At 54.9% G+C, this 19,678-nt stretch overlaps 2 protein-coding genes across 7 annotated transcripts in view; both read left to right on the top strand.

Moving 5' to 3' along the window:
• LOC116937188 (microfibrillar-associated protein 2-like) overlaps positions 1-4,980 on the top strand; it is a 36,286-nt gene extending 31,306 nt beyond the window's left edge. Inside the window, exon 9 of the mRNA XM_076058496.1 lies at positions 4,023-4,980. Coding sequence (XP_075914611.1) covers positions 4,023-4,126 — 104 coding nt within the window. The 3' untranslated portion in view covers positions 4,127-4,980. The remainder of the gene's footprint in view (positions 1-4,022) is intronic.
• Positions 4,981-13,831: 8,851 nt separating this feature from the next.
• LOC116937017 (transferrin receptor protein 2-like) overlaps positions 13,832-19,678 on the top strand; it is a 79,002-nt gene continuing 73,155 nt past the window's right edge. For 3 of the 6 annotated variants that reach the window (XM_076058490.1, XM_076058495.1, XM_076058494.1), the window contains exon 1: positions 13,854-13,956. The gene's annotated coding sequence lies outside the window, so the exon portion shown is untranslated. Of the gene's footprint in view, positions 14,076-19,678 lie in introns of all 6 variants that reach the window. The other 3 variants (XM_076058493.1, XM_076058492.1, XM_076058491.1) reach the window with 3 other exon arrangements.

Below are 19,678 nucleotides of genomic sequence, written 5' to 3' on the forward strand. Positions count from 1 at the left end.
CTCACTCACTTACTCACTCACTCACCACTCACTCACCACTCACTCACCCACTCACTCACTCACCATTCACTCACCACTCACTCACCCACTCAATGACTGACTCACTCACTCACTCACCCACTCACTCACCACTCACTCACTCACTCACCCACTCACTCACACACTCACTCACCCTTACACACTCAACTGATGATGCTGTTGTTGATGTTATTGATGATGTTGTTGATGTTGACGATGATGTTGTTGATGATGTGTTTGTTGTTGTTGAGCTGATCTGCCCTCTGACCATCGACTAGTCATCTGTAAGATGCGCCTGCCATTCTTCCACTCCGGTGGTGGGTGTACACCCAGGACCCCATTCCAACCTAAAGTGGCCTGGTCTCAGTTATCTGATGAAAGTTGCAAGCGAGAATTTCATCATCGCTTGCGGCTGGGATTGGCATGGTCCCCGACTCCTCCTGATGTCGAGGGTAAATAGGCGAGGTTTAGGACTTTGACTCATGCAGCTGCAATGGCTGCTTTGGGTACGCGGTCCAGACCTCCCCAGAGACAGTGGCTGACAGAGGAGGTGTTCAGGATAGTTGAGAAAAAGCGACAGGCCCACTGTCATCGGCTACAGAATCCCACGTCAGAGAATGAGGAGGCTTACCGCAGCCTTCGCTCGGAGGTTCGGAGAGCCGTGAGGTGCTGCAAGGATAGGTGGTGGTCGCGGGTTGCTGAGGAGATGGAGTCTGCCTCAGTGGCCCGTGATCACAAATCTCCATTTAACTCCATCAAAAAAGTAACCTGCAGCGCCACACCTATTACCATCATTAGGGGAGAAAACGGTGATCCAATCTCCGACCCCCAGGAACAGGTTTGCAGATTTGCTGAGCATTTCTGTGAGGTCCTGGGGGAGGGAAAATCCCTCAGCCTGGAAAACATCGTGGCACAAAGTGAGGATGACCCTGCTGAGGCTGCGGTGCCTCAAATATTGGAAGAAGTCACCCCCTGTGAGTGGCTGGCTGAGGTGCCATCCATTGAGGAAGTACTGAAGGCGATCCAGAGTCTGAGACCAGAAAAGGCACCGGGCAGAGATGATCTCCCAAGCGAAATGCTGAGGGAGGGTGGCGTTTGTGCACAGACTGCCCTATATGACATCATAACAACAGTCTGGACCACTGGACGGGTTCCGCAGGATTGAAAGGATGCCCTGGTGGTCCCCCTCTTTAAGAAGGGGGACCGCACAGACTGTAACAACTACAGGGGCATCTCACTCCTCAGTGTGCCGGGAAAGGTCCTGGCAAAGATTATTCAACATCGCCTTGCCAGGCACGCTGAGGAGAGGCTTGCGGAGCCCCAATGCGGTTTCAGGAAATGGCGGTCCTGCACAGATGCCATATTTTCTGTCCGTCTGCTACAGCAGAGGTGTAGGGAATTCCAACAAGACCTACATCTCTGCTTTATTGACCTGGTCAAGGCCTATGATATCATCAGTAGGCCTGGGCTCTGGGTTGTTCTTCGTGCTTTTGGAGTACCTGACCCTCTGCTGACGATCATTAAGGACCTTCATGATGGTGAGCGGGCCCGGGTAAAACTACGTGGCCGGGAGTCAGAGCCATTCCCTGTACACCTTGGGGTGCGACAGGGATGTCCTCTGGCTCCCACACTATTTAACATCTATTTTGACCACGTAGTTCGTGAAGCCTTCAATAGCTGTACTGGGGGAATCTCCATGTGGTACAGATATAATGGGAGGCTGATCGATGCCCGGGTGCGGTCAAGGGATGGCTCCCTATCGCTCAACCACGTTATGTATGCTGATGATTTGGTAATAGCTGCTCATTCAGAGGAGGAGTTGGAGACGCTGCTGCTGAGACTGGAGCGTGCCACTAAGAGGTGGGGCCTTACCATCAGTCCCACCAAAACTAAACACCTGCCTGGGTATTTTGTACCATCGGACACTCCTCCCCCACAACTCCCAATCGGTGATGGGGCAGTTGTGGAGAGAGTGGAGAGTTTCCCATACCTGGGCAGTGTGCTTAGGACCGGCTCCATTTTAACAGCAGAGGTCTCACTCCGAATCAGTCGAGCGGCAATATCTTTTCATCATTTGCGTAACGCTGTGTGGAAGCTACCTGGTCTGTCGCTCCGCACTAAGCTTCAGGTCTTCTCAGCCACGGTCATTCCCTCCCTTCTCTACGCTTGCGAAACGTGGACCCCCCTAATGGAACATCTTCGCCGGTGATAAACATTTAGGCTGGCCTGCCTACGATCCATCGTGGGTTTAACCAGACTGGATTGTGTGAGGAGCTCACAAATCCTTGAAAGATCTGGGCAAGGTCCCATCGGTGAGCTCCTCCGGCGGGCAAGGCTGCGATGGCTGGGTCATGTAGCCCGCATGCCCAGCCACCGCATGCCGAAACAGCTTTTGTTCGGCCGGATTGAGGGGGCTAAGCGGGCGCGGCACGGGCTAGAGAAGAGATGGAGTGATGTGGTACAGGAGGACGTGGAGCTGAGTGGACTTGCCGATGACTGGTACCAGCGGTGTCAAGATCGGCCTCTGTACAGGAGGCTCGTGAAGGACGCTACTGGGCAGTTGGAGGTAGTCGCCCTCCAACAACAACGGAGGGCAGAGGAGCGACGCTCATAACAATGAGCGGTGCGCCGGGTGGCTAAAGCACAGCAGGTTGGCACAGTAGGGGGCACAGGTGGTGCATCAGCCAGTCATCTCAGTCAGTCGACCCGTGGCACCTGGGTCTGCCCCGTGACCTCCTGCCAGCGGGCGTTTGACACTTCACGTGGCCTCAGGGTGCACATAGCCTGGCACAAGCGTCGTGGTGACATCACCGCCGCTTAGTGGTGAATGGCGGTTGTTGTTGTTGATGTTGTTGATGTTGCTGTTGTTGATGTTGTTGATGATGTTGCTGTTGATGTTGTTGTTGATGTTGTTGATGTTGTTGTTGATGATGTTGATGTTGTTGATGTTGTTGTTGATGTTGTTGTTGATGTTGTTGATGTTGTTGTTGATGTTTTGATGTTGTTGTTGATGTTGCTGTTGATGTTGTTGATGTTGTTGTTGATGTTGTTGATGATGATGTTGTTGATGTTGTTGTTGATGTTGATGCTGTTGTTCATGTTGTTGATGTTGTTGTTGTTGATGTTGTTGATGTTGTTGTTGATGTTGATGTTGTTGTTGATGTTATTGATGTTGTTGATGTTGTTGATGTTGATGTTGTTGATGATGTTGTTGTTGATGTTGTTGTTGATGTTGTTGATGATGTTGTTGTTGATGTTGTTGATGTTGTTGTTGATGATGTTGTTGATGTTGTTGATGTTGTTGTTGTTGATTATGTTGATGTTGTTGATGATGTTGTTGATGTTGTTGATATTGTTGATGTTGTTGTTGTTGATGTTGTTGATGTTGTTGTTGTTGATGTTGTTGATATTGTTGTTGTTGATGTTGTTGTTGATGTTGTTGTTGATGTTGTTGTTGATGTTGTTGTTGATGTTGTTGATGTTGTTGTTGATGATGTTGTTGATGTTGTTGATGTTGTTGTTGATGTTGTTGATGTTGTTGATGTTATTTTTGATTATGTTGTTGATATTGTTGTTGATATTGTTGTTGTTGATGTTGTTGATGATGATGTTGTTGATGTTGTTGATTAAGTTGTTGTTGATGTTGTTGATGTTGTTGTTGTTGATGTTGTTGATGATGTTGTTGATGATGTTGATGTTGTTGTTGATGTTGTTGTTGATGTTGTTATTGATGTTGTTGTTGTTGATGTTGTTGATGTTGTTGTTGTTGATGTTGTTGTTGATGTTGTTGATGTTGTTGATATTGTTGTTGTTGATATTGTTGATGATGTTGTTGATGTTGTTGATGTTGTTGTTGTTGATGTTGTTGATGATGATGTTGTTGATGTTGTTGTTGATGTTGTTGTTGTTGATGTTGTTGTTGATGTTGTTGTTGTTGATGTTGTTGTTGTTGATGATGTTGTTGATGTTGTTGATGTTGTTGTTGATGTTGTTGATGTTGACAGCGGCACTGTGCAAGGACAAGTTCTCACGATGTGGGGCGATGGCCTCGTCAGGACTTTGTGGAGTCATGAAGAACTCCTGTGGAAGGAGCTGCGGAGACTGCTAGGACACTCACCTACCACTCACCTACCACTCACCTACCACTCACCTACCACTCACCTACCACTCACCTACCACTCACCTAACACTCACCTAACACTCACCTAACACTCACCTACCACTCACCTAACACTCACCTAACACTCACATACTCACCTATTACTCACCTACCACTCACCTACCACTCACCTAACACTCACATACTCACCTATTACTCACCTACCACTCACCTACCACTCACCTACCACTCACCTAACACTCACCTAACACTCACCTACCACTCAACTACCACTCACCTAACACTCACCTAACACTCACCTAACACTCACCTACCACTCACCTACCACTCACCTAACACTCATCCACTCACCTAACACTCACCTACCACTCACCTAACACTCACCTAACACTCACCTACCACTCACCTAACACTCACCTACCACTCACCTACCACTCACATACTCACCTATTACTCACCTACCACTCACCTAACACTCACCTACCACTCATCCACTCACCTAACACTCACCTAACACTCACCTAACACTTACCTACCACTCACCTACCACTCACATACTCACCTATTACTCACCTACCACTCACCTAACACTCACCTACCACTCACCTAACACTCACCTACCACTCACCTACCACTCACATACTCACCTACCACTCACCTACCACTCACCTAACACTCACATACTCACCAATTATTCACCTACCACTCACCTACCACTCACCTACCACTCACCTACCACTCATCTACTCACCTACCACTCACCTACCACTCACGCACTCACCTACCACTCACCTACCACTCACCTACCACTCACCTACCACTCACCTAGCACTCACCTAACACTCATCTACCACTCACCTACCACTCACCTACCACTTACCTAAGACTCACCTAACACTCACATACTCACCTATTACTCACCTACCACTCACCTACCACTCACCTACCACTCACCTACTCACCTATCACTCACCTATCACTCACCTACCACTCATCCACTCACCTACCACTCACCCACTCACCTACTCACCTACCACTCACCTACCACTCACCTACCACTCACCCACTCACCTACCACTGACCAACCACTCACCCACTCACCCACTCACCCACTCACCTACCACTCACTCACCCACTCACCTACCACTCACCCACTCACCTACCACTCACCTACCCACTCACCTACCCACTCACCTACCACTCACCTACTCACTGTCACTCACTCACCTACTCACTGTCACTCACTCACCCACTCACTCACCTACTCACTGTCATTCACTCACCCACTCACCTACTCACCCACCTACTCACTCACCTACTCACTGTCACTCACCTACTCACTGTCACCCACTCACCCACTCACTCACCTACTCACTGTCATTCACTCACCCACTCACCTACTCACCCACCTACTCACTGTCACTCACCTACTCACTGTCACCCACTCACCTACTCACTCACCTACTCACTGTCACTCACTCACCTACTCACTGTCACTCACTCACCCACTCACTCACCTACTCACTGTCATTCACTCACCCACTCACCTACTCACCCACCTACCCACTCACCTACTCACTGTCACTCACCTACTCACTGTCACCCACTCATCTACTCACTCACCTACTCACTGTCACTCACTCACCCACTCACCTACTCACCCACCTACTCACTCACCTACTCACTGACACCCACCCACCTACTCACTCACTTACTCACTGTCACTCACTCACCTACTCACTCACCCACTCACCTACTCACCCACCTCCTCACCCACCTACTCACTCACTTACTCACTGTCACTCACCCACCTACTCACTCACCTACTCACTGTCACCCACTCACCTACTCAGTCACCTACTCACTGTCACTCACTCACCCACTCACCTACTCACCCACCTCCTCACTCACCTACTCACTGTCACTCACTCACCTACTCACTCACCTACTCACTGTCACTCACTCACCCACTCACCTACTCACCCACCTACTCACTCACCTACTCACTGACACCCACCCACCTACTCACTCACCTACTCACTGTCACTCACTCACCCACTCACCTACTCACCCACCTACTCACTGTCACTCACCTACTCACCCACCTACTCACTCACCTACTCACTGACACCCACCCACCTACTCACTCACTTACTCACTGTCACTCACCCACCTACTCACTCACCTACTCACTGTCACCCACTCACCTACTCACTCACCTACTCACTGTCACTCACTCACCCACTCACCTACTCACCCACCTACTCACTCACTTACTCACTGTCACTCACTCACCTACTCACTCACCTACTCACTGTCACTCACTCACCCACTCACCTACTCACCCACCTACTCACTCACCTACTCACTGACACCCACCCACCTACTCACTCACTTACTCACTGTCACTCACTCACCTACTCACTCACCTACTCACTGTCACCCACTCACCTACTCAGTCACCTACTCACTGTCACTCACTCACCCACTCACCTACTCACCCACCTCCTCACTCACCTACTCACTGTCACTCACCTACTCACTGTCACTCACCTACTCACTCACCTACTCACTGTCACTCACTCACCTACTCACTCACCTACTCACTGTCACTCACTCACCCACTCACCTACTCACCCACCTCCTCACTCACCTACTCACTGTCACTCACCTACTCACTGTCACCCACTCACCTACTCACTGTCACTCACCTACTCACTGTCACCCACCTCCTCACTCACCTACTCACTGTCACTCACCTACTCACTGTTAATCCCTGAGTTATAACCTTGAAGTTGTTGTTGTTGTTGTCGTTGGGGAGGTGGGGGGGGTGTGGGGGGAGTGTGGGGGGAGTGTGGGGGGGTGTGGGGGGGGAGTGTGGGGGGAGTGTGGGGGGTGTGTGGGGGGGTGTGGAGGGGGTGTGACTTTTATTTTGATGTGGGGTCTCCCTCTGCCCTGATTGGTAGAGAGACCGCCCCCCCCCCTGCCAGAATAAAAGTCCCCTGTTGATGTGGGCGTCTCCCTCTGCCCTGATTGGTAGAGAGACCGCCCGCCTCCCTGCCAGAATAAAAGTCCCCTGTTGATGTGGGCGTCTCCCTCTGCCCTGATTGGTAGAGAGACCGCCCTCCCCCCCCGCCAGAATTAAAGTCCCCTGTTGATGTGGGCGTCTCCCTCTGCCCTGATTGGTAGAGAGACCGCCCCCTCCCCTGCCAGAATTAAAGTCCCCTGTTGATGTGGGCGTCTCCCTCTGCCCTGATTGGTAGAGAGACCGCCCCCCCCTCCCCTGCCAGAATAAAAGTCCCCTGTTGATGTGGGCGTCTCCCTCTGCCCTGATTGGTAGAGAGACCGCCCGCCCCCCTGCCAGAATAAAAGTCCCCTGTTGATGTGGGCGTTTCCCTCTGCCCTGATTGGTAGAGAGACCGCCCGCCCCCCTGCCAGAATTAAAGTCCCCTGTTGATGTGGGCGTCTCCCTCTGCCCTGATTGGTAGAGAGACCGCCCCCTCCCCTGCCAGAATTAAAGTCCCCTGTTGATGTGGGCGTCTTCCTCTGCCCTGATTGGTAGAGAGACCGCCCGCCCCCCTGCCAGAATAAAAGTCCCCTGTTGATGTGGGGGGTCTCCCTCTGCCCTGATTGGTAGAGAGACCGCCCGCCTCCCTGCCAGAATAAAAGTCCCTTGTTGATGTGGGCGTCTCCCTCTGCCCTGATTGGTAGAGAGACCGCCCGCCCCCCTGCCAGAATAAAAGTCCCCTGTTGATGTGGGCGTCTCCCTCTGCCCTGATTGGTAGAGAGACCGCCCGCCCCCCTGCCAGAATAAAAGTCTCCTGTTGATGTGGGCGTCTCCCTCTGCCCTGATTGGTAGAGAGACCGCCCGCCCCCCTGCCAGAATAAAAGTCCCCCGTTGATGTGGGCGTCTCCCTCTGCCCTGATTGGTAGAGAGACCGCCCGCCCCCCTGCCAGAATAAAAGTCTCCTGTTAATGTGGGCGTCTCCCTCTGCCCTGATTGGTAGAGAGACCGCCCGCCCCCCTGCCAGAATAAAAGTCCCCTGTTGATGTGGGGGTCTCCCCCCCCCCCTGTCTCTTATCGTGGGCCCCCCTCCCTGCCCTGGAATGGGACCTCCCTACCAGAATAGAAGTCCCCATCGAGTGTGGGGGTGTGTGGGTGGGTCCCATCGGGTTTCCCTACGCAGAGACGGTGATGATCATGATGATGATGATTTATATTTGTTGTTAATGGTGCTTCGATTATGAGCGCGTTCATGTTGTTTTTGGGTACAATGTCATTATGGGTTTGTACTGAAGCCCTCCACCACACGACGCCAGACTCTGCACTGCCACCCATAGACTCAGCACTGCCACCCATTGACTCAGCACTGCCACCCATAGACTCAGCACTGCCACCCATAGACTCAGCACTGCCACCCATAGACTCAACACTGTCACCCAGAGACTCAGCACTGTCACCCATAGACTCAGCACTGTCACCCATAGACTCAACACTGCTACCCATAGACTCAACACTGCCACCCATAGACTCAGCACTGCCACCCATAGACTCAGCACTGTCACCCGTAGACTCAGCACTGCCACCCATAGACTCAGCACTGTCACCCATAGACTCAGCACTGCCACCCATAGACTCAGCACTGCCACCTATAGACTCAACACTGCCACCCATAGACTCAGCACTGCTACCCATAGACTCAACACTGACACCCATAGACTCAACACTGCCACCCATAGACTCAACACTGCTACCCATAGACTCAACACTGCCACCCATAGACTCAGCACTGCCACCCGTAGACTCAACACTGCCACCCATAGACTCAACACTGCCACCCATAGACTCAACACTGCCACCCGTAGACTCAGCACTCCCACCCATAGACTCAACACTGCCACCCATAGACTCAGCACTGCCACCCATAGACTCAACACTGCCACCTATAGACTCAACACTGCCACCCATAGACTCAACACTGCCACCCATAGACTCAACACTGCCACCCATAGACTCAGCACTGCCACCCATAGACTCAGCACTGCCACCCATAGACTCAGCACTGCTACCCATAGACTCAACACTGCCACCCATAGACTCAGCACTGCTACCCATAGACTCAACACTGCCACCCGTAGACTCAACACTGTCACCCATAGACTCAACACTGCCACCTATAGACTCAACACTGCTACCCGTAGACTCAGCACTGCCACCCATAGACTCAGCACTGCCCATTGACTCAACACTGCTACCCATAGACTCAGCACTGCCACCCATAGACTCAGCACTGCTACCCATAGACTCAGCACTGTCACCCATAGACTCAGCACTGTCACCCATAGACTCAACACTGCTACCCATAGACTCAACACTGCCACCCATAGACTCAACACTGCCACCCGTAGACTCAACACTGCCACCCATAGACTCAACACTGCTACCCATAGACTCAACACTGTCACCCATAGACTCAGCACTGCCACCCGTAGACTCAACACTGCCACCCATAGACTCAACACTGCCACCCGTAGACTCAGCACTGTCACCCATAGACTCAGCACTGCCACCCATAGACTCAACACTGCCACCCATAGACTCAACACTGCCACCCATAGACTCAGCACTGCCACCCATAGACTCAGCACTGCTACCCATAGACTCAACACTGCCACCCATAGACTCAGCACTGCTACCCATAGACTCAACACTGCCACCCATAGACTCAACACTGCCACCCATAGACTCAACACTGCCACCCATAGACTCAACACTGCTACCCATAGACTCAGCACTGCCCATAAACTTTATAATAATATGGCCAGAAACTCTGAAATACAGTCCTATACAGTATACCCATCATACGCGTCTTTGTGTTGGACTGTGAGTGTGGGGAGCGGTGGTGCAGTGGTTAGCGCACTGTGTGTGTGGAGCGGTGGTGCAGTGGTTAGCGCACTGTGTGTGTGTGTGTGGAGCGGTGGTGCAGTGGTTAGCGCACTGTGTGTGTGTGTGGGGAGCGGTGGTGCAGTGGTTAGCGCACTGTGTGTGTGGGGGGGGGAGCGGTGGTGCAGCGGTTAGCGCACTGTGTGTGTGGAGCGGTGGTGCAGCGGTTAGCGCGCTGTGTGTGTGTGTGGGGAGCGGTGGTGCAGTGGTTAGCGCACTGTGGGGAGTGGTGGTGCAGTGGTTAGCGCACTGTGTGTGTGTGGAGCGGTGGTGCAGTGGTTAGCGCACTGTGTGTGTGTGTGGGGAGCGGTGGTGCAGTGGTTAGCGCACTGTGTGTGTGGGGGGGGGAGCGGTGGTGCAGCGGTTAGCGCGCTGTGTGTGTGTGTGGGGAGCGGTGGTGCAGTGGTTAGCGCACTGTGGGGAGTGGTGGTGCAGTGGTTAGCGCACTGTGTGTGTGGCTATGGGGAGCGGTGGTGCAACGGTTAGCGCATTGTGTGTGTGGCTATGGGGAGCGGTGGTGCAGCGGTTAGCGCACTGTGTGTGTGGGGAGTGGTGGTGCAGTGGTTAGCGCACTGTGTGTGTGTGTGGGGAGTGGTGGTGCAGTGGTTAGCGCGCTGTGTGTGTGGGGAACGGTGGTGCAGTGGTTAGCGCACTGTGTGTGTGTGAGTGGGGAGCGGTGGTGCAGTGGTTAGCACACTGTGTGTGTGTGGGGAGCTGTGGTTCATTGGTTAGCACACTGTGTGTGTGGCTTTGGGGAGCGGTGGTGCAGTGGTTAGCGCACTGTGTGTGTGTGGGGAGCGGTGGTGCAGTGGTTAGCGCACTTTGTGTGTGTGTGGGGAGCGGTGGTGCAGTGGTTAGCGCACTGTGTGTGTGTGTGTGGGGAGCGGTGGTGCAGTGGTTAGCGCACTGTGTGTGTGTGTGGGGAGCGGTGGTGCAGTGGTTAGCGCACTGTGTGTGTGGGGAGCGGTGGTGCAGTGGTTAGCACACTGTGTGTGTGTGTGGGGAGCGGTGGTGCATTGGTTAGCACACTGTGTGTGTGGCTTTGGGGAGCGGTGGTGCAGTGGTTAGCGCACTGTGTGTGTGTGTGGGGAGCGGTGGTGCAGTGGTTAGCACACTGTGTGTGTGTGGGGAGCGGTGGTGCAGTGGTTAGCACACTGTGTGTGTGTGGGGAGCGGTGGTGGGCACTGCTGCTGTTGCTGCTGCTGCTCCTACTTCGCTAACGGCACTTGCCCCTGCGGTCTGTGAGAGGCTACACGGGGGATCTTTGGTGCGTGGAGCCAATGACCGCTACTCGCGGTGTCAAGGTCGGCCTCTGTGGAGGTGGAGGAGGCTCGTGCCGGGCTTTTGTGCCAGGCTAGGTGCACCTTGCGGGGCGCCGCCGGGCACGTCGACAGCGCGAGGAGCGGAGGAGCGACGCTCACAACAGCGAGCGGAGCGTCGGGCGGATAAAACTACGGCGAGTTGGCACAGTAGGGGCTAGAGCCTGGTGCGGTGCATCTACCGGTCAACCCATGGCACCTGCAGGGTCTGTCACGTGACCTCCTACTCCTGCACCTAGCCTGGTACAGCAGTACAACCCATGGCACCTGTAGGGGCTGGCACGTGACCTCCTACTCCTGCACCTAGCCTGGTACAGCAGTACAACCCATGGCACCTGTAGGGGCTGGCACGTGACCTCCTACTCCTGCACCTAGCCTGGTACAGCAGTACAACCCATGGCACCTGCTGGGTCTGTCACGTGACCTCCTCCTGCACCTAGCCTGGCACAGCAGTCAACCCATGGCACTTGCTGGGTCTGTCACGTGACCTCCTCCTCTTGCACCTAGCCTGGCACAGCAGTACAACCCATGGCACCTGCAGGGTCCGTCACGTGACCTCCAAGTGCACCTAGCCTGGCACAGCAGTACAACCCATGGCACTTGCTGGGTCTGTCACGTGACCTCCTCCTGCACGTAGCCTGGCACAGCAGTCAACCCATGGCACCTGCAGGGGCTGGCACGTGACCTCCAAGTGCACCTAGCCTGGCACAGCAGTCAACCCATGTGGCACCTGCAGGGTCCGTCACGTGACCTCCAAGTGCACCTAGCCTGGCACAGCAGTACAACCCATGGCACCTGCAGGGTCTGTCACGTGACCTTCAAGTGCACCTAGCCTGGCACAGCAGTCAACCCATGGCACCTGCAGGGTCTGTCACGTGACCTCCAAGTGCACCTAGCCTGGCACAGCAGTACAAGCCATGGCACCTGCAGGGTCTGTCACGTGACCTCCAAGTGCACCTAGCCTGGCACAGCAGTACAAGCCATGGCACCTGCAGGGTCTGTCACGTGACCTTCAAGTGCACCTAGCCTGGCACAGCAGTACAAGCCATGGCACCTGCAGGGTCTGTCACGTGACCTTCAAGTGCACCTAGCCTGGCACAGCAGTACAACCCGTGGCACATGCAGGGTCCGTCACGTGACCTCCAAGTGCACCTAGCCTGGCACAGGCGCCGTGGTGCCAGTGACACCGGTGACAGCGGCCTCGCCCACCCCTAGGTCGACTCGGCCTTAAATCGCACGCGCGCTGACGTCATCACGCGCATGACGTAATCACGTCGGTCGCTGACTCCCAACGTAACACGAGGGAGGACTTTCTCTGTACGCGCTGACGTCATCACGCGCATGACGTAATCACGTCGGTCGCTGCCTCCCAACGTAACACGAGGGAGGACTTTCCCTGTACGCGCTGACGTCATCACGCGCATGACGTAATCACGTCGACCGCTGCCTCCCAACGTACCACCAGGAGGGAGGACTCTCTCCGTGCGCGCTGACGTCATCACGCGCATAACGTAACCACGTCGACCGCTGCCTCCAAACGTAACACGAGGGAGGACTCTCTCCGTGCGCGCTGACGTCATCCCAAGCTGACGTAATGACGTCGACCCCTCCTCCCCACGTAACCCAATGAGGGAGGACTCTCTCCGTGCGCGCTGACGTCACCCCGCCAATGACGTCATGACGTCGACCACTCCTCCAAACGTCACCCGACGAGGGAGGACTCTCTCCGTACGAGCTGACGTCATGACGCACATGACGTAATGACGTCGACCACTCCTCCCCACGTAACCCAATGAGGGAATAGGGGAGGAGTCAATCTACGTGGAACACGTAACCCAAAGGAAGAGAGGGGGGGGGGTCTCCCGTACGCGCTGACGTCATCAAGCCGACCACTCCTCCCAACGTAACTCCATGGAGGGGTGAGAGAGAGGTCAACCTTACGCGCTTACGTCATCATGCGCGTGACGTCACTACGCCGACCACGCCTCCCTACCCTATGGAGGAGGGGGGTGTGTCAGTCCTACGCGATGACGCCACCACGTCGACCACTCCTCCCAACCCAATGGCGGGGGGGGGTCACCGTACGCGCTGACGTCGGCACTTCAACCACTCCTCCCAACGTAACCCAATGAGGGAGGGTGGGCGTGGTCAACGGTAAGCGCTGACGTCACCACGCCGCTCAACGTACCCCAACGGAGGAGGGGTGGGGCGTGGTCAACGGTACGCGCTGACGTCACCACGCCGCTCAACGTACCCCAACGGCGGAGGGTGTGTGTGTGGTCAACGGTACGCGCTGACGTCACCACGCTGCCCAACGGAGTAGGAGTGGAGCGTGGTCAACGGTACGCGCTGACGTCACAACGTACCCCAACGGAGTAGGAGTGGAGCGTGGTCAACGGTACGCGCTGACGTCACAACGTACCCCAACGGAGGAGGAGTGAGGCGTGGTCAACGGTACGCGCTGACGTCACCACGCCCCGCCTCGCCCCGCCCCCCACCGATCTCTGCAGGCACGAGGGTGGCTTGAGGCAGCTGAAAGGGCGCGCGTGTTGGTGGTGAGTCTCGTGGTGACAGCTGTCACCTCCAGCGCCTTACACAACAACAACAACAACTCAGCAACAACAACAACAACAGGTGGCCATGGGCGTCAGTCGTCGTCGTCGTTGTTGTTGTTGTGGTGAGCAGTGGCCTGGTGGAGACGTCGCCTAGATGGCCGCTGAGGCCTACGGCGTGGTGATAGTGGTGGTGATGGTGGTGGTGATGCAATTTGTCGTGGTGATGGTGGTGATGGTGGTGGTGATGGTGGTGGTGATGCAATTTGTCGTGGTGATGGTGGTGATGGTGGTGGTGATGATGGTGGTGATGGTGGTGGTGATGGTGATGATGATGATGGTGGTGATGGTGATGGTGGTGATGATGGTGGTGATGGTGGTGGTGATGGTGATGATGATGGTGGTGGTGATGATGGTGGTGGTGATGGTGGTGATGATGATGGTGGTGATGCAATTTGTCGTGGTGATGGTGGTGATGGTGGTAGTGGTGATTGTGGTAGTGGTGATGGTGGTAGTGGTGATGGTAATGGTGGTGGTGGTGATGGTGGTGATGGTGGTGGTGATGGTGGTGATGGTGGTGGTGATGGTGGTGATGGTGATGGTGGTGATGGTGGTGATGGTGGTAGTGGTGGTGATGGTGATGGTGGTGGTGATGGTGATGATGATGGTGGTGGTGGTGATGGTGATGGTGGTGATGGTGATGCAACTGGTCGTGGTGATGGTGGTGATGGTGGTGGTGTCACAGACTCACCACACAGAGACCCACAGACTCACCACACAGAGACCCACAGACTCACCACACACAGAGACCCACAGACTCACCACACAGAGACCCACAGACTCACCACACACAGAGACCCACAGACTCACCACACAGAGACCCACAGACTCACCACACAGAGACCCACAGACTCACCACACAGAAACCCACAGACTCACCACACAGAGACCCACAGACTCACCACACAGAGACCCACAGACTCACCACACACAGAGACCTGCAGACTCACCACACAGAGACCCACAGACTCACCACACAGAGACCCACAGACTCACCACACACAGAGACCCACAGACTCACCACACAGAGACCCACAGACTCACCACACAGAGACCCACAGACTCACCACACAGAGACCCACAGACTCACCACACAGACACCCACAGACTCACCACACAGACACCCACAGACTCACCACACAGAGACCCACAGACTCACCACACAGACACCCACAGACTCACCACACAGAGACCCACAGACTCACCACACAGAGCCACCCACAGACTCACCACACAGAGACACCCACAGACTCACCACACAGAGACCCACAGACTCACCACACAGAGACCCACAGACTCACCCACACAGAGACCCACAGACTCACCACACAGAGACCCACAGACTCACCACACAGACACCCCCAGACTCACCACACAGAGACCCACAGACTCACAACACAGACACCCACAGACTCACCACACAGAGACCCACAGACTCACCACACAGAGACACCCACAGACTCACCACACAGAAACCCACAGACTGACCACACAGAGACCCACAGACTGACCACACAGAGACCCACAGACTCACCACACAGAGACTCACAGACTCACCACACAGAGACCCACAGACTCACCACATAGAGACCCACAGACTCACCACACAGAGACTCACAGACTCACCACACAGAGACCCACAGACTCACCACACAGAGACCCACAGACTCACATCACAGAGACCCACAGACTCACCACACAGAGACCCACAGACTCACCACACAGAGACACCCACAGACTCACCACACAGAAACCCACAGACTCACCACACAGACACCCCAGACTCACCACACAGAGACCCACAGACTCACCACACAGAGACCCACAGACTCACCACACAGAGACCCACAGACTCACCACACAGAGACCCACAGACTCACCACACAGAGACCCACAGACTCACCACACAGAGACCCACAGACTCACCACACAGAGACACACAGACTCACCCACACAGAGACCCACAGACTCACCCACACAGAGACCCACAGACTCACCCACACAGAGACCCACAGACTCACCACACAGACACCCACAGACTCACCACACAGATCCACAATGACCTGGGAATGTGGTGTTGCGCAATGCCGACCTTGTGAAAGCACGGGAACCGAGTTGAGTCATGGAGGGGTGGTGGTGGTGGTGATATGGTGTGTTGGTGGTGGGGTAGGGGTGGTGGTGGTGGTGATATGGTGTGTTGGTGGTGGGGTTAGGGGTGGTGGTGGTGATATGGTGTGTTGGTGGTGGGGTTAGGGGTGGTGGTGGTGATATGGTGTGTTGGTGGTGGGGTTAGGGGTGGTGGTGGTGGGGTTAGGGGTGGTGGTGGTGTAGGGGTGGTGGTGGGGTAGGGGTGGTGGTGGTGGTGTTAGGGTGGTGGTATGGTGGGGGTAGGAGTGGTGGTGGTGATATGGTGTGTTGGTGGTGGGGTTAGGGGTGGTGGTGGTGTAGGGGTGGTGGTGGTGATATGGTGTTATGGTGGTGGGGTTAGGGTGGTGGTGGTGGTGATATGGTGTGTTGGTGGTGGTGTAGGGGTGGTGGTGGTGGTGGTGGTGATATGGTGTGTTGGTGGTGGTGTAGGGGTGGTGGTGGTGGTGGTGATATGGTGTGTTGGTGGTGGGGTTAGGTGTGATGGTGGTGGTGATATGGTGTGTTATTGGTTGGGTAGGGGGTGGTGGTGGTGATATGGTGTGGTGTTGGTGGGGTAGGGGTGGTGGTGGTGGTGGTGATATGGTGTTATGGTGGTGGGGTTAGGGGTGGTGGTGGTGGTGATATGGTGTGTTGGTGGTGGGGTTAGGGGTGGTGGTGATATGGTGTGTTGGTGGTGGTGTAGGGGTGGTGGTGGTGATATGGTGTGTTGGTGGTGGGGTTAGGGGTAGTGGTGATATGGTGTGTTGGTGGTGGGGTAGGGGTGGTGGTGGTGGTGAATGGTGTGTTGGTGGTGGGGTTAGGGGTGGTGGTGATATGGTGTGTTGGTGGTGGGGTTAGGGGTGGTGGTGGTGTAGGGGTGGTGGTGGTGGTGATATGGTGTGTTGGTGGTGGGGTAGGGTGGTGGTGGTGGTGTTGGTGTGGGGTTGGGGTGGTGGTGATATGGTGTGTTTGGTGGTGGGGTTAGGGGTGGTGGTGGTGTAGGGGTGGTGGTGGTGTGATATGGTGTGTTGGTGGTGGGGTAGGGGTGGTGGTGGTGGTGATATGGTGTGTTGGTGGTGGGGTTAGGGGTGGTGGTGATATGGTGTTATGGTGGTGGTGATATGGTGTGTTGGTGGTGGGGTTAGGGGTGGTGGTGATATGGTGTTATGGTGGTGGTGATATGGTGTGTTGGTGGTAGGGTTGGGGGTGATGGTGGTGGTGGTGATATGGTGTGTTGGTGGTGGGTTGGGGGTGATGGTGGTGATATGGTGTGTTGGTGGTGGGGTTAGGGGGTGGTGGGGGTAGGGGTGGTGGTGGTGATATGGTGTGTTGGTGGTGGGGTTGGGGGTGATGGTGGTGGTGGTGATATGGTGTGTTGGTGGTGGGGTTGGGGGTGATGGTGGTGATATGGTGTGTTGGTGGTGGGGTTAGGGGTGGTGGTGGGGTAGGGGTGGTGGTGGTGGTGGTGATATGGTGTGTTGGTGGTGGGGTTGGGGGTGATGGTGGTGGTTGGGTTGGGGTGGTAGTCTTGATGGTGATGGGGTGGTGGTGATGGGGGTGGTGGTGATGGGGTAATGGTGGTGGTGATGGGGTGGTGGTGATGGGGTGGTGGTGATGGTGATGGGGTGGTGGTGATGGTGATGGGGTAGTGGTGATGGTGATGGGGTGGTGCTGATGGGGTGGTGGTGATGGTGATGGAGTAGTGGTGGTGGTGATGGTGATGGGATGGTGGTGATGGTGATGGGGTGGTGGTGATGGTGATGGGGTGGTGGTGATGGTGATGGGGTGGTGGTGATGGATTAGTGGTGATGGTGATGGGGTGGTGGTGATGGGGTGGTGGTGATGGGGTAATGGTGGTGGTGATGGGGTGGTGGTGATGGGGTGGTGGTGATGGTGATGGGGTGGTGGTGATGGTGATGGGGTAGTGGTGATGGTGATGGGGTGGTGGTGATGGGGTGGTGGTGATGGTGATGGAGTAGTGGTGGTGGTGATGGTGATGGGATGGTGGTGATGGTGATGGGGTGGTGGTGATGGTGATGGGGTGGTGGATGATGGTGATGGGGTGGTGGTGATGGATTAGTGGTGATGGTGATGGGGTGGTGGTGATGGAGTAGTGGTGGTGGTGATGGTGATGGGGTGGTGGTGATGGAGTAGTGGTGGTGGTGATGGTTATGGGGTGGTGGTGATGGGTGGTGGTGATAGTGATGGGGTAGTGGTGGTGGGTGGGGTGGGGTAGTGGTGATGGTGGATGGGGTAGTGGTGATGGTGATTGGGTAGTGGGTGATGGTGATGGGGTGGTGGTGATGGGGGTGGTGATGGTGAAGGCGTGATGGTGGTAGGGTGTGTGATGGTGATGGGGTCGTGGTGCTCCCGCTCGTGATTAGAGTTCAAACTCGGGTCACTGCCAGGATCAGTGCAGTGAGGCGCTAATCACTGCGCTACCACTCCCCAACACCATCATCACCACCATCATCACCACTATCACCACCATCATCACCACTACCATCATCACCACCACCATCGCCACTACCACCACCATCACATCACCACTACCACCACCATCATCACCACTACCACCATCACCACTACCACCACCATCACCACTACCACCATCACCACTACCACCACCATCATCACTACCACCACCACCATCATCATCACCACTACCATCACCACAAGCACCACTACCATCACCACTACCACCACCATCATCACCACCACCACCACCACCATCATCATCACCACCACCACCATCATCATCACCACCACCATCATCATCACCACCATCAACACTACCACCATCATCACCACTACCACCACCACTACCACCACTACCACCACCATCACCACTACCACCACCATCATCACCACCACCATCATCACCACCACCATCATCATCACCATTACCACCACTACCACCACCATCACCACTACCACCACCATCACCACTAACATCACCACTACCACCATCACCACTACCACCACCATCATCATCACCACTACCACCATCACCACCACTACCATCACCACTACCACCATCACCACTACCACCACCATCATCACCACTACCACCACCACCACTACCACCATCATTATCATCACCACCATCATCACCACTACCACCATCATCATCACCACCACCATCATCATCACTACTACCACCATCATCATCACTATCACCACTACCACCACCATCATCACCACTACCACCACCATCACACCACCATCATCACTACCACCATCACCACTACCACCACCATCATCACCACTACCACCACCATCACCACTACCACCACCATCACCACTACCACCATCATCACCACTACCACCACCACCATCACCACTACCACCACCACCATCACCAATACCACCACCATCACCAATACCACCACCATCACCACTACCACCACCATCATCATCACCACTACCACCACCAACATCATCCCCACTACCACCATCACCACTACCACCACCCCATCACCACATCACCACTACCCCATTTACCATCACCACCACCCCATCAACATCACCCCATCAC

Source organism: Petromyzon marinus (assembly GCF_048934315.1).
Source record: "Petromyzon marinus isolate PM22_M1 ecotype Great Lakes invasive population chromosome 75 unlocalized genomic scaffold, UKy_Petmar_22M1.pri1.0 chr75_unloc.5, whole genome shotgun sequence".
Classification (NCBI taxonomy): domain Eukaryota; kingdom Metazoa; phylum Chordata; class Hyperoartia; order Petromyzontiformes; family Petromyzontidae; genus Petromyzon; species Petromyzon marinus.